This window comes from Haliotis cracherodii, unplaced genomic scaffold (genome assembly GCF_022045235.1).
Source record: "Haliotis cracherodii isolate W230 unplaced genomic scaffold, xgHalCrac1.p SCAF_3, whole genome shotgun sequence".
In the NCBI taxonomy this organism is placed as follows: Eukaryota; Metazoa; Mollusca; class Gastropoda; order Lepetellida; family Haliotidae; genus Haliotis; species Haliotis cracherodii.
In genome coordinates this window covers 35,127,499-35,144,695 of record NW_027266286.1, presented here as the reverse complement: position 1 = coordinate 35,144,695, position 17,197 = coordinate 35,127,499, and the positions used below count along the sequence as shown (strand labels likewise).

General features: G+C 39.3%; 1 protein-coding gene across 2 annotated transcripts in view; it reads left to right on the top strand.

The window, feature by feature from the left end:
• Positions 1 to 17,197, top strand: part of LOC139475942 (protein O-mannosyl-transferase TMTC2-like) — a 555,954-nt gene that overhangs the window by 151,585 nt on the left and 387,172 nt on the right. For both annotated transcript variants that reach the window (XR_011654036.1, XM_071259155.1), the window contains exon 4: positions 424 to 538. Coding sequence is in view for 1 of the 2 variants with exons in the window: in XM_071259155.1 (XP_071115256.1) it covers positions 424 to 538 (115 nt within the window). In the remaining variant the exon portion in view is untranslated. The remainder of the gene's footprint in view (positions 1 to 423; positions 539 to 17,197) is intronic.

Genomic DNA, 17,197 nt, shown 5'->3' with positions numbered 1-17,197 from the left:
ATGCATTTCCTCAGACTCAGCAATTCCAGGTTAAACAACACGTTGAAGTAATTTGTTACACTGACTGGGTTGATGATAGGACAATTTATCCGAGCTATCTATCTGCTTACTATTTATGATATATATATATATATATATATATATATATATATATATATATATATATATATATATACTGCCATGTATGTTTCACTTGTACGTGTGTATTTTTATAAATAAGGAATATTACAGAGGTGTCACAATCAGACTCCTCATAGAATTGCTTTTCCAGCCATAACATGATGTCAGTTTCTTCATATAGCACTACAATTTGGATTATTTTTCACTAACAGAATTACATTAATGCAAATATCTATTGTATAAAAACAAGGATTGGTACTTGTGAATGAATGCAACTATGGGTAGTTCTTTGTCCTGTCACAGCCTGGGGAAACTTGGCCAATGTTTGGAACGAGCAGGGCCGGACATCAGATGCTGAGGAGGCATATCGTAATGCCCTTAGATACAGAGGCAACATGGCTGATGTCCACTACAACCTGTGAGTAGACCATACATCCATCATTCCTGTCAAACATCTAGTTTCCTGCCTCGAGTCATTCAACAAATATATTTTATTTAATGTCCATGACCTGTATCACTTTTGGTCTTTCTTCCCACATTGTGTTGACAGGCTGCAATGTAACTGAAATACTGTTCAAGGCAGTGATAATCCCAACTTGGTCACTGTCAAAAAGCTTTGTTTTTGTGACCCATGTCTTTTTGGTCCCTATGCTTTAAGGTAAACTGGACCTTAGCTGTGTGTAAGATGTCATGCAAAATATAATATGTTAATGTCTATTTTATAAATATGACCATGTACATTATCTGTTGTGAGATGTATCTACCTATTGTATGACACATTACAAGTACCATATTTGCAGTCTTAGCACCCACTGACCAACATTTAGACCAAGCTGTAAGTAATCTTTATGAGCACCAAGTACTCGGCCAGAAGGTTTACTTGACAGTCCTTATGTATGAGATGCATTTTCAGCTGACCTCACTGAAAGTGAAGTGAGTTTATGTCATGGGCTGTTTGTCTTGCCTCCACCTTGCAGCGTTCGGCTTCCGACAAAAACATAGTCTCCTTAGAAACCAGTGGACCAATGAAGCTGAAACTTCAAATATTATTCCTCTGATAGATAACATCTCGGTTGCTTCAAGAGGTTCAAATCTGATTTTATGGCCATTACATTGTCCTGTTTTTAACTTTACATATAATGCAATCTCGTGCTGTAGAACTGAAACATAAGCCCAGCAGATTATTCTCAGAGAGGAAACATCTGCAAAAAACATTCGCGAACATGTGAACCAAGGTGCACACGACACTCTTGTTGTTTTTCGCGCACAGAGACAAGTCCTGTCATGAGAAGCTCTCACCCAGTTTATCCTTTGTACAGATTTGAATGTACTATATTTTTATTATATGTCTTGCATGTGGTATTTGCTTATCACTTCCTAAATTTGTCATTTGAGCTCGGCATGTGTGTAATTTGTTTCATGTCAGCCATGTATCAGTTCACGGTCGTGTGTGACTTCCGTATTGTCTACGCTGCTTTGCAGTGTACACTCTGCAAGGGGCATGTAAAGCCTTGCAATATGCAAGTCTGTGGCAAAAGATCAAATTGGTGAGGGACCCACACCCAGCGTGCCCTATTTGCCGACCACAGTGTATTAAGTCCACAAGTGTGAATTGTATCTACTGTCCCGTGGGGGTACCACAAAGCCATCTTCCTCATCTAAGACACCGTACGGTCACCGCATGGATCCGACAGTAGCCAGCAGACTGTTACGGGAGCGTCACTTCAACCGCTTGTTCACCATCAACTGCAACGACCACACTTTGCAGCTTCATTCTGCACTGTATTCTTAGTTCCGAAGAAAAATTTGCCCGACATGAGGATGATGATAGACTAAAGTTCCTCAACAAATCATGCCTGGTACCTCCTCCAAAGTTCCAAATGGAATCCGTACGGAAGTTGTGGTCAACTTTGAGGACAGGAGATTGGCTCTTCAGTCTCGACCTAATCAATGGTGGACACTATGAGTTCCAGGTCTTACCACTGGGGATATCAATAGTCCCTTAGATGTTAACTAGGATTACAGCGCAAGTCATCAAGTTTTCCCACCTCCAGCTAATACAAATGCTTGGGTACCTGGACGATTCCTGGCAGCAGACCAAGGAGAAGCTCAGTTACACCAGAACATGCTATTTCTGGTTCAGGTTATGACCTATCTTGGCTTCTTAGTCAATCCCTCCAAGTCCGAGACCACTCCGGATCAAGACATCGTATACATCGGAGCACGTTTCCAACTTAACAAAGGATATCTATGTCCACCAGAGGATCGATTCGTCAAGACTGTTGTGATGATTCAATCCCTATCAATTCAACCCAGCAGGTCACTGAGGTGGTGAATGTCTCTTCTAGGCAACCTAACGTCTTAACAGGTTATGACCTTCAGAGGAAGGTTGATGTTACATCCTTTACAGACATGGATCAACTCACTACAACCACTAAGACTCAGTTACCTCCCTACTTATTATGGGACCTGCATTGGTGGACTAACAGAGATCATGTGATGAGCGACATTCCTCTGACACTACGACGCCTGAACTCCATCTATTTTCAGATGTGTCCTATTCGGGATGGGGAGTCCCTATGGACTATCTCACGGTACAAGGATCGTGGAAAACTGGAGAGAGGATCCTACATATAAAATGCAGGGAAATGAAGGCCATTTATTACGCCATCCTGGCAAGGGAAATATGTCTCTTCCATTCGTCCATCCTCATAGCCACGGACAACATCACAGTAGTGGCCTACATTCAGAAACAAGGAGGAATCAGATCCAGTTCTCTGATGATGGAGACTACATGATTGTTTGCCTTGGTAGACTCCATCAGTTGCTGGATAGAAGCGAGACATATTCCCAGGAAGCTGAACATCCTTGCCGTGAGCTTTTCCCGCCGGGGAGAATAGTGGCAACGGAATGGACCTTACATCCCAAAATCTTTGCTTGGATAACCACGTTATTGGACACACCGCATCAAGATCTCTTTGCCACCTGCCTAAACCATCAACTTCCGGTTTATGTCAGACCAGTTCCCGATCATCGTTAAATTTGTGAGCTACTGGGACAGGAACCAGGTGATAATGAACAGAAGAAAACTTCGAGGACAGATGGATTCGGTGTACATCAATGAGGACCTAACTCAACGCAGGAGCTTGCTGTACAAATCTGCCAGAGAATTAAAGAAACAAGGAAGGTTTGATGGCACATGGACATTTGATGGGAGAATCTACACCAGAGACCAACCAGAAGGGAAGATCCGCCACATACAGCGTGATGCTGATTTGGACAGATACCGCCAAAAGAACTAAAGATGCAAAAACTGCTTTGTGTAAAAACATTAGGTGTCAAGAATAAACTTGTGATATCGCAAGGGACGAAAGTGTATGTGGATTTATATATGCCATTTCAAAGGATGTATGTGTAAGGATTTCTTTATTACTCCAAGGAACGTATTAGTGAGTATTAAACACAGTATATACTGTATATGTATATTTATGATAACACAACACATACATTACTTCGCCTGGGCTGACAATGTTAGTCATGTTGTACATACTATCTGTATATTGTCTTACCTTATCCTTAGCTTTCCATTTACTTCCTGTTTTATCCATATCCCTGAATCTCACTCTCCTCTTATATTCCCAGAAAATGAAAAATCCAATATATATACAATCCATTCTTGTATTGCCATGCTATGTACACGCAGATTCCTCACTCAGCATATTGTCACAGCGTCCTAACATTCCCCGATCGTTAACCCAGAAGAAAAGTACGATTGTTCCCAGACTAAAACTGATATATGGGTAACGATATATCTCAGTATCGCGTTGCGATCGGGGTGTTCGACTGTGTTGTAAAGTCTTCTAACAGGTTGTGTTAATTGTTTATCTGCAAATCTTCCATCACAAAGTTTCTTTTGAACGAGCTGGACATAATGCATTATATTTTATCACTAGAAGTTAAAGCTTGTAACACTCGACTGTGCCTTTGTGTTCTGCAGGCTTATCTCGGCAATGTAAATGTAATTCTCGTACTCCTATTATTAATACAGCTTGCAGGGGACGTTGAACTTAATCCTGGCCCACTGACCGGTGATGTAACTAATCTTGACCACTCATTGTTGATCTTCCATTTAAACACCAGGAGTGTCCGTAATAAGCAAAGGTATCTTGCAGAATATTTGTCTGAATATGATGTAGTTTGTTTCACTGAAACACATCTGGATGAATCTGTAGGTAATGAAACTTTACAGTGGCAATCATTTCATAATCCATTACGGAAAGATAGAAATGCTTTTGGGGGAGGGGTTATGATATACATCACTAAGTGTTTAACATACAAGAGAATGCACGAACTAGAAAATATTACTGATGAAAGTATATGGATAAAAATATTTCTTCCTCAAGGGCCTTTATTACTCTGTGCTGTTTACAGACCAGAACACAATTCTATACAGTTTTGGAGTCGGTTAGATACTTCTATCGAGGGTGCATTGGATATATCTAGTAAAATGGTGATTGTCGGTGATTTAAATGAAAATTTATTATCTAACAGGAAAAATTACATAAACGAAATTTTACACAGAAAAAATTTAAGGAATGTAATTGATGAGCCCACCAGAGTCACTTCTAAATCTAGCACACTTTTAGATCCAATCATTGTTAGTGAAGATGTTGATGTAAAGGTCAGTGGTGTGATCGACTTCGATAGTACAATATCTGATCACAGAGGTACTTATATGGAAATGGACACACAGATATGCACCAAGATAGCTTATAAATGCAAGGTTTTATGTTATAACAAAGGTGACTTTGTTAAATTGAATGATCTCATAAACACTACCAATTGGTCTGTATTATTTAATGAATGTACAAATGTTGATGATATGTGTGAAGTGTTGTATGAAAGATTGAATGATTTTGTAACACAATGTATTCCATCTAAAATTGTCACTATTCGACCAAATGACAAACCATGGTTTGATTCACATTTAAGAAAGGAGTGTAGGATACGTAATAGGTTACGAAAGAAATCAAAAAGGAGTAATAAGGAGACAGATATTATAGCATACAAAAAAAAACGCAATAAAGTCAACAACATGAAAAGTTATGCGAAAGAAAAGTTCTATTCTAACATCGATGAATTTCTTTCGGAACTATATATAGTAAATAAACAATCATATTGGAAATTACTAAGATATGTCGTCAAAATCTCTGGAACATCTACGAGCATCCCCCCGTTAAGGAAACAAGATACCGATTACTGTCCCACTATATTTTCCTATTTAGAAAAATCAGAGAGATTAAATGAATATTTCCAATCCATATCTACCCTAACAGAAGAACGGGAAGAATTACCATATTTCAATCAACGCACTAAGAGTATTTTTGACAAATTAACTGTCTCAGAAAATGAAATATCTGACGTTATAAAATGTTTTCAAATTAACAAGGCATCTGGTCCAGACAGAATAAGTAACAACCTATCAAAGAAAACAGTAAACAGCATTAGTATTGTTTTATGTATGTTATTCAATCATTCATTGGCTTTAAAAGCATATCCAACAGAATGGAAAAGAGCGCATGTCATGCCATTGTATAAGAAAGGAGATCATTCAGTTGTGACAAATTACAGACCAATATCGCTCATTAGTTGTATTGGTAAAGTATTTGAAAGAGTTGTATTAAAGCATCTTTATAACTACTTTCATGACAATAAATTGTTATTTAAATACCAGTCGGGCTTTCAAAAAGGCCATTCCACTGTCCATCAATTAATTGAATTGTATAATCAAATTTGTATATCTTTAGATAATAGAGAAAAATATTGCATGTTTTTTTGCGATGTGTCAAAAGCATTTGATCGTGTCTGGCATAGAGGGCTTATGTACAAATTAGAAATGTATGGTATAAAAGGGAATTTACTTGAATGGCTGTCCAGTTACATAAGCAATCGTACTCAATCAGCGTTTGTAAGCGGGGCTCTATCCAAGCCAAGGATTTTGAAGGCTGGCGTTCCACAGGGGTCGGTGTTAGGTCCCTTTTTATTCATTGTGTTTGTTAACGACATTTCTGATGAATTAGATTGCATAACAAGACTCTTTGCTGACGATACAGCACTCGGCTTTTCTTCACCAGACAATCAACTTGTTGAATCAACTCTAAATTTAAATCTGAGCAAGCTGTGTAACTGGGCAAAACGCTGGTTAATTAAATACAACCCAGATAAAACAGAAGCGGTTAAATTTTCCCTAAAAGATGAATCAGACCTCATTACCTTGTACTTTGATGAATGTAAAGTTAAGAATGTTCACAATCATAAACATTTGGGTATAACGTTTGCATCAAACAGAAAATGGTCCTGCCACGTAGATAACATAATTAAGTCAACATCAAAAATGATAAATTCAATGAGAAAATTAAAATTCATATTGAACAGAAATACATTAAATAAAGTATATACAATCTTCATAAGACCCCATTTTGAATATGCGTGTGAAGTGTGGGATGGGTGTAATATAGAATTATCAACTCAGTTAGAAAATCTCCAGCTAGAAGCTGCCAGAGTAGTTACTGGGCTCCCAAAGTATACTTCGCACACACATCTGTATTATGAAACAGGATGGGAAACGTTAATAGAACGAAGAAGGAAACGCAAGCTATGTTTGTTCTACAAAATACAAAGTAATATTGCCCCAACTTACCTTAAAGACAATGTACCAACCACTGTAGGTTCAAATATATCATATAATTTAAGAAATTCAGACAATATTGAGATTCCATATACTAGATTAAAACACTCAACGTGTTCTTTTATTCCATCAACTGTAAGGTTATGGAACACTATTCCTGCAGCAGGTAGAAATTGTACATCTAGATCCCAATTCAAGACATACATACAAAAAGAGCAAGTCATTGCACCTCCATATTTTTCCTATGGTGTTAGAAAGTTGAATATTTATCATACTCGATTAAGATACATGAAAAGCCAGTTAAATTATGATTTATACAAAATAGAGGTAAAATGTGATCCAACATGTCAATGTGGTGATCCATGTGAAAACGCATTTCATTATTTATTAAGGTGTCCATCGTACGCCCACCAAAGAAAAACTATGTTAATAATAATTCGGGACATTTTACAGAACGCCGTGAACAAAAATGCTAAATTAGATTTAAATTTGATGTTAAACGGAAATGAATGTTTGCCCATTATCGAAAATCAACACATCTTTAAAGCAGTGCAAATGTTTATAAGTCATACAAAGAGATTTGGGTAACACTTTAATGTACATATACTAGTCTCTCTCTTTTGTACATTTCTTGTTATCTTTACACTCATCTTCTTTTCTGTTTTCCTTGTATATGATTTACTGTACAAGCTTTGTAAATACCATGGAGAGGGAGTCCTAAGTTTGATAACTTGTTCCCAATCCATTTCAATCTGAATAAAATATGTTTAAATAAAAAAAAAAAGTTCCCGATCCAATGGCTCACCAGATCGATGGATTGGACGGCATTCCCACCATGGTTTTGACTTGACAAGGTCATCCACAAGGTGGAGGAGATGGATTGCATGATAATCCTGATAGCACCAATCTGGCCCAGCAGAGCGTGGTTCCGCAGATTATTAAGTCCATTAATGGAAGAGCCTCTCCAGTTACTTCCCTGTCGAGATCTGAGACAACAGCCCAGGTCAAACATTTTCTATGACAATCTGCCTAGCCTACATCTAACCGCCGGAAGTTATCATGAAAAGATGCAGACATCCAGGTACTCTGGACTTGCACCGGAAGATGTGGCAAGATCATCAAGACCTTCATCCTCCCTTATATATGACAACAGATGGGAAAATGTCATCCAGTGGAGAAGAAGACAAGGGATTATAACTAATATTGTAGGGGACTTTCTGCTACATCTACGTCAGGACAATATGTTCTGACATGGGACGATAGAAGGTTACAGATCGGAACTTCACTCTGTACTTCAACATGACAAACTCTCAATTTGAAACCATGCCATTCTAAACATACTAATGAGATCCTTCCTACTAGAAGATGTTCGCACACCTCGTATCTTCCCCAAGTGGAATCTATCTGTTGTGTTATCAACACTTTTAACAGAACCTTATGAGCCCCTGGCTAAGGCCGCCTACTCCGAAAATCCAGGAAGCTTCCTTCTTCCAAGCCATAGCAACAGCAACAAGCGTTTCAGAACTTCATGCTCTGGACTATTATAGTCTCGCCCATGATGAACATTGGACCTCAATTACTCTAAGATCGCTCCTAGATTTTGAAGCCAAAAATTAGTCTACTACTATGGGGCTGTTGGGCCATAGACACCATACCATTCCTGCCTTGGGGCCGACAGTGGATCACCCAGACAGACTTCTCTATTCCATCAGAGCCCTCAAATTCTACCTCTCGGCTACAGACCCACATAGATGACATCAAAGGGGACCATTCATATCCTGCCAGCCTCTTTCCAACAAGAATATTATCAAGGCTACTGTACTAGGCTGGCTTAAGTCCACCATTGCAGCGAGTTATACGCAGGCACAAAATTCCCCTCCCCGTCTAGGATCCTGCTCGGCTCATGAGATCAGAGCCCAAGCCACGAGTTTCACTTCATGGACATTCGTTCGGTGAACAAGTGGTGTCTAGCCTCACAAAACACCTTCACCAACTTTTACTTGCGTGACATGCAGGAGTGCATATTCTCTTGGGCCCATTGTTGCAACGCAAACTTATCATCCACCAATAGTTTCCTCCTCCTATCGAAAAAAAAAGTTGGGGGGGGAGGGGCGAGGATCGCAGCAACCTTGATTATCCTGTCAATTAGATGTAGGATGGATTAGAATCTTGTGTTGCTTCATTAATATACTTCCATAAACAGTTTCAATGTGCACATATGCTTTGTTTGTGAAATTCCTTGCTTCCAGGTTCAAAAAGTATTTTGATATTTTGGCTCCCATTTCCACCCATAAAGCTTTGGATCTTATTAACATTCTATTTGTTTTTACCATAATAATCGTGTCCCAAGGCAATTGGTCTATAGATATCGTCGATTGGCAATGATCACCCTCCACAACAGGTGTGTGAAAATAGGTGTGACAAAACGTGTGTCAAAATAGCATTCATGCGATGCCGAATATGATAGGATGTATAGTGTGATGTATATATCAATAAAATACTACATACATATTTTCAGTGTTAGTTTCTAATTAAATGTGGGATAGTTAAAGAAGTTTTCCTTTCATAATACATTTATCAATTCCAGCATGATTTTAGAACAATTTCACGGAACATTTTAAAATTTATTCCATCAATATAGAGACTGCCATGATTGCATATTGATGATAGATTTGTTAATGTTTAATTATTTACAGCTGTTCACATATTATGTTATATTTTTTCATAAATAGTAGCTTTTTTTCCACAATGATTATGTGTATCGGCACTAAATATTGGTCAATGCATCAGCACAGTGTAACTGATCAAACTTCAATTATTATTTTTAGTTTAAAGATAGTTTATTCAACAATTATTTTCTTTCACCTGATTATCAAATATGTGAATAAGTTACTCTTTGATATCATTATTTCAATTTATTGTTCCATAAAAAATAAAGAAATAGATAAGATCCATATGAACATACACATACACAACTCATATGGACATTAATCTTGTGTGTGAAGTGGTTTGTTTCCAAACAATTCTTAAATATAATTATCCTTGTCAGATGTATTTTATCCTGTCAGCCACACCCAAGGACTTTATGTCACCTCATGCGGTTTATTTTTGCATACATGTACTGCTGCAAACCTGTTTTTCCCTTGTATCCAATCACAGTATCCAACTTCATCAGCTGGTGCGCCACAAGTTCTTCGGTTGGTGTGCGGAATTTGTTGTGGGTTCCGCTATGTTATATTATTGGTTTTATGATTACAATAAGAGAGAGGGATTTACACCTTTAAATATTGATAGCTATTTCCTCCTAAATTCAGAGAAAAGTTTACATAAATAATAAGTAATAATTCTTACGAAACTCTTAAGGCGCCGCACGGTGTCCATGGAAAGGCCATCCGCGGCAACCAAGCCATCCAGCCAGAGGCCGTACAATGGTCACTTGGACCCCATGGGCCTGCCTTCCATGGCAACCCAGCTGACCATTAAGCCGTTCAGCCAGCCGTTAAGACACTGTACGGCCGTCACACAGACTCCATGGTCCAGCCACCTACGGCTACCCAACCGAACAACAATGGCTTGCCGTATGACCTTCATCAACCAACGGCTACTAAGCCAGCCGCACAGACTACACGGGATTACCCAGCCAGCCGTCCAGCCGACCGGCCAGCCAGCAGAGAGGACAGCCACCACATGGCTAATGTTATCCACAGGCCACAAGCCAGACAGGGACAGATTATACCGGAATCATGGTCACCAGAGGGTGACGAACCCTATGGGGCATACTTGGAGTGCTTTGATTATCCACCCCCCATGGGAGATACCAAAGGCCACTATCATCCAACCTTTACAACCATCCTATGAAGGAATTATGCCGGAAACACGCATGACTATTAGGACCGATCAAGTCGGACTCATCCATAGCCTCCTAGACCTGATTGTCAGGATGCAGGATGAATTACTCTCCTGGACCTCTACACAACTTCTAAGGCTACAACTTTTAGCCCAGATCAGATCCAGAGCCGTGTCAAACCAAACCAAGAAGTTCATGATGTCACAGCCTATATCAGCAACCACAACAGTCAACGGGAAATTGAAAGTTGTCAAGCGTGGATGTCTCTTCTAGGCAACTTAACATCTCTACAGGATATGACCTTCAGAGGAAGGCTGATGCTACGTCCTCTAAAGACATGGGTAAACTCTATACGATCTCACGGCCTAGAGTTCTATACTCAGTAACCTCCTTGATTACTACAAGACCTCCATTGTTGGAATCATGTGATAAGTGAGATCCCTCTGACTTATCCGACACCAGAACACCATCTATTAACAGACGCGTCAGATTTGGGATGGGGAGCCCATGTGGACGATCTCATAGTACAGGGATCATTGAAAACAGAGGGGAAGAACCTTCATACAGTGATCCCTCGCTATTGTGCTCTTCGATAAAGCACTACCTCGGTTACTACGCGCGGTAACGCATGGCTCCCAAAATGTATGTACACTTTTAATACTGAGAGTTTTACACAGACATAATTGTATTGTTGTTCGTTGTTCATTTGCACATAACGCTTCTAATTGCATAATCAACCGTTTATCGCTGAATGGAGTTCTAATAATCTGTTTGAAAACATCTGCGGCAAGTCCCGGAAATACGATTGTTCAACTAGTGAACTTTTCACATTATACATCCTTTGATCTTAGAAGCGCATGCATGTAATAAAAGAGAACCACAAGCGAAGTTTATATTCTTAATTAGTGGGCAATCCAATTTGAGACGACACTGTCACACACATGTAGTTGCTGTCACAACACGGCGGTCATTCATTTCGTAATCGCGCTTTCGTAACATCGGCTGGTTTTTTTCCGTAGTTATAACAAGCGATTTCATTGGATTAAAATTTGTTTCTAATGACACTTTCTTGCCGAAATCTGCTACAAGCTTCGTGATTGGTCAATTTTGAGCACGTGACTCAGGCAGCCAATCAAATTATAGCTGTGATACCAAGCTCGTGTTTGATTGAAAGATTTGCTTAAAACGTCTTTATTTTGCTCGTTGACACGTTCGATGCGGACCCGTTGTTGAAACGTGTGTCCGAGAATTTTATTTTCAATAACATCGTGGGAAATAGTGAATATTTTTTTAATTTATAGATAAAAAATGATAAATTGAAATGGAATACGTATTTCAGACATTGTGAAATGTGACAGATTTAATAAATGAATGATATTACAGGTAGATCTAGGTCCATAAAAATATATACCATTTTGACGTGACGTGAGATAAACACATATTGATGATTTGAGATTTGCCGAGCTTGCTCCCCTGCTTCGGCCTCGGTTAAACGGCTCATCGTCTATAACGCCCACCAATTATTTGGACCCCATTGGTAGCGCTGTAGCGAGGGACCACTGTATCAACTGCAGGGAAATGAAGACCATATATACTCAACAACAAAAGTACCTGTGACACCAATATTTTAGTGTATTTTTCAAACAAGTAAAGTTTGGTTTTCAATATTGTATTACATGTATGGAATTGTTGCCAGAAGACCTGCAAGACGTCCCATTTTGACAGGAAACCACCTTCAAGCACGTCTACAGTGGTGCAGACAGTGTCTACGTTGGACGGACATGCAATGGGGACAAGTTCTATTCACTTACGAGTCTCGTTTTCACCTAAGCCACAACGATGGGCGGATTCGAGTGTACCGACGTCAAGGTGAACGTTACATCAATCATTGCTTCGGGGGCGGCAGCATTATGGTATGGGGAGGGATTACAGCAAGACAGAGGACCTGTTTGATAGTGGTAGAGGGAAATCTCAATGGACAGCGCTACCGCGGCGGGATCATCGACCTTGTTGTTCTACCGTATTTGCGTTGTCATGGCCCAGGCATTACCTTTCAACCCGACAACGCCCGGCCTCATATTGCTCGACTTGTTCAGGATTCTCTTTCAACAAAACAACGTGAACGTGTTCACTTAGCCGGCTCTGTTCCACAGACAGTCCATGAACTTCGAAACATGCCCAGCAGATATGGACAGATATCCCACAGGACTTTGTGCGATGCCTGGTCCATTCCATGAGATGAAGATGTGTTGCTCACAACCAGAGGTGGACACACACACTATTGATTTGTAAATTGACATTTTGGCATGTTAATGTTTTTTATGAAATCACGCATTTTCTGAAGTCAGTATGGCAAGTTAAACCATTTGAACACTTACAGGAGTCTTTTATCTGTTGCAAACCGAAATTGTTTCAGATTTGGTAAAAACCATAACTTTGCATTAAATCTTATTCAATGTCACAGGAACTTTTGTTGTTCAGTATATTATACGATCCTAGAATGGAGGATACATCTTCATCTATCATCCGTTCTCATAGTCACGGACAACACCACAGCAGTGGCCTATATTCAAGAGCAGGGAGGAACCAGATCCAGCTCCATGATGATGGAGATGACACGATTGTTTGCCTTGGCAGACTCCTTCAACTGCCGGATGGAAGCGAGACATATACCCAGGAAACTGAACATACTGGCCGACAGTGTTTCACTTCGGGGGAGAATAGTGGCAGCAGAATGGACATTAGATCCACAGATCTTTACCTGGATAACCAAGTTATGGGACATACCACATATAGGTCTATTCACCACCTGCCAGAACAACCAGCGTCCGGGTTGATGTCATCCCAGTTCCGGACCCAAGAGCTCACCAGATCGATGCTCTCTCTATGGATTGGACGAACCTATTTGGCTACGCATTCCCACCATGGTCTCTCCTAGACAAAGTCATCCACAAGGTGGTGGAGACGGATTGTGTAATAATACTGATAACTCCAGTAAGGCTCAGACTACTAAAGCTACTAATGGTTTTGTTTGTTTGTTGTTTTACGCAGCACTCGGCAATATTCCAGCTATATGACGGCGGTCTTTAAAAAATCGAGTCTGGACCAGACAATCCAGTGATTGACATCATGAGCATCGATCCACGCAATTGGGATTGATGACATGCATCAAACAAGTCAGCGAGCCTGACCACCCGATCCCATTAGTCGCCTTTTACGACAAGCATAGTTGCCTTTTACGGCAAAGCATGGGTTGCTGAAGAACTAATCTACCCCGGATCTTCACGGGTCAGCTACTAATGGTGGAACCTATACAGTGAACCACTTCTTCAAGATCTGCTATGACAGCCCAAGTCCAGCAATTTTCACGAAAATCTGCAGAAGATACTCTGAGCTTGCCTCAGAAGCTGTGGCAAGATTGTGGAGACCTGCAGCCTCCCTCTCATATGACAACAGATGGGACAAGTCTGTCCAGTGGAGAAGACAACTAGGGATTTTTACTTATGCTATATAAATCCCTATGGTAGCGGTTTTTCTACTCCATCAATGTCAAGACAACAAATTCTGACATGGGACGATAGAAGGTTACAGATCAGCCCTTCATTCTGTACTTCAACGTGACGGAATATCAATGAGAAACCATCCCATTCTCAACAGACTAATGAGATCCTTTCTACTAGAAGATATTAGAACTCCTCGTATCTTCCCCATGTGGAATCTATCTCGGGTACTATCGGCATTGTTAATGGAACCTTATGAGCCTATGGCTAAAGCTACTTCAAAAATATTGAATAAAATTAATCAAATATATTGCAAACTCTAGTCCAGGGGCAGTATTCATAAAAAAACAAAGATTTTTCTTAAGTCTAAACTTAAGTTTTAGAAATCTGACTTAGCTAAGTCTTATAAACAATGAACAATTTTTTTTATCACCAGAAATCATAATGATAGGATTAAATTGCGTACTTCAGTTTCGGATTTGTTGACTGGTATTTCCGGTGTTACATGATCGCGGTGATCAGCTGATAATGTTTTCTGAGATGGGGGAAAACATTGTGTCATTGGAAAACTTGAGTTTATTAAAAATGTTAGTGAATTTTGGGAGCTATGCTTTACCGCTGTTATAACCGAAGTGCGCAATAACGAGGGAACACTGTACGTAACAACTTGTAATGTGTGTGAAAAGTCGTACAAAAATATGCTATTTGAAGGGGGCATGGCCTAAATGCAAATGTCCGATTGGGATTTAAAATTTTCGGGACCCCTGGTCGCAGCAGAAACTATCGTCTACCAATAGTTTCAAATAAAGGATTTATGGCGGATATGTAATAGAGGTAGTATTCTTAGAATTAAATAACAATAATAAGCTATTGTTTGATATCCATAAAGTTAAAACATATATCGAAGAGGCTGAACGTTCATACATTTTTCCATGCAGGTTGTACATTGCAGTGTCATTGTAAAGTCAAAGGTTTCACAAAATAAACAGGAAATAAAGTTAATAATATAGCATGTTCTCACTAAAAATATATATTATGCTAGCAAATCTTAACTTTTCGCTTCCTAGTTACTGTTAATGTAAGCTCCAAACAAGGATATAAGGAAGCACTTGTTCACTATTTACTACACGTGATTGTTTCAGTGTGCAAAGGTTTAGTTGCCCGAAAAATAGCTGCAAATATATAAAAATCTTTACTAAGGTACAAACAACAAAGGGGCATTTTAATGAAAAGGATAATAATCCTGACAACTTCAGTCTTGCAATGACCCCTATGGCTGATGATGACTCTGAGAAGTTTGTTGTGTTTTTTAAAAGAACTTGAGTCAAATGACTTATGGCAAATATGGTCCCTCTATAAGCAATGTCCGGCACAATATGCTTCACTCATGTGTCAGACTGCAGACTTCAGGAATGCCTGCACAGCATGCTTCAATAATGTTTTACACTGTAGATTTGAGGATTGCCTGCACAGTATGCTTCAACCATGTTTAACACTGTAGCTTTGAGGATTGCCTGCACAGTATGCTTCAATCATATTTAAGACTGCAGACTTGAGGATTGCCTGCATGCACAGTATGCTTCAATCAAGTATAAGACTGCAGACTTGAGGATTGCCTGCACAGTATGCTTCAATCATGTTTTACACTGTAGATTTGAGGATTGCCTGCACAGTATGCTTCAACCATGTTTAACACTGTAGATTTGAGGATTGCCTGCACAGCATGCTTCAATCATGTGTCAGACTGCAGACTTGAGGATTGCCTGCACAGTATGCTTCAATCATGTGTCAGACTGCAGACTTGAGGAATGTATCATGGGCATTAAATATGTATATAACTTTTGTAATGATGCTATATACACAAAAACACCACTTAATCCCCATAATCCAACTATATAAACATAACCCTAAAATAACATTGTTTCCACCACTTAATTACCTTTGTATTCAATAAGTCTAGACAGCACCCTAATTACCTAGAGCTAATCATCTAAAACAATAGATATCACCTGCCAACTAGTTAGCGTCAAAGGATACACATCTTAAGGTTCCAAATAGTTCCAAATCTTATAAAAACATTCACAAAAATGTGAATCCCTAATATGGTTGGTCAACACAACCTAACCTTGTTGTGATTGGTCAACTTACCCAAACCCATGGTATACCACATATTATAGCTAAAATGGATAGAGTTATCATTAAAACGCCTGCATGTTATCAGAAATGTGCGGGCCACTGTAACTTGATAATGCCTTCATATTACTTGATGACGGGCCATTATCACGCCCGTTGTTAGGTGATGTCATAGGATAGAGATAGGTGACGTCACTTTCTATAGTGACGTCATCTGGTTTGTTCTATGACGTTTCCATATTTGTAAAAGTGGATCAGTGACATTCATGTTGATTGCAGTAAATGTTTCAAAAATCGATATTGTTGTTTCGTTTTATTTAAAAACAAATTCCATCCATTTTAGCTATAATAACGGTAACGCTATTTTTCAGGGCATTATCATTCGTCGGGCAGTTAATGGAAGACCTCGGGCTTCTGCAAATGATAATGCCCTGAAAAATAGCGTTACCCTTATATTAGTTAGTATAAATATTGGTCTGGAAGAAGTGTCCAGTGTGTGACATACGCTGTCAGTGTCTATAGCCGTAAATCCACCATCTTTTAAGGGGACTTCAACGCCCACCACCCCTCCTGGGGGGTTAAAGATAAAACAGACCAAAATGGTGTCAAAATGATGGTGCGATTCAACGATCATCATGAGACTATACTTAATTGTAATGAAAATATTCTCTATTATTTCTCATACACGTACCATTATTTTGAACAAGGTGATATTTAACATATTTTACTAATGAAAGCATTCGTTTAAATGTGATCCACGATAGTAAACAATCTATTTTTATTCTCCAACCAGTTCTTTGGTTTTGGCATGGAATAATTGATGCGCTTGTTGTCTCCCCTGTTCTATTAACTTTTTTTTCTCGTCTTCGCTAATACCACTGGTCTTAAGAGAATTGGATCAAATCTCCT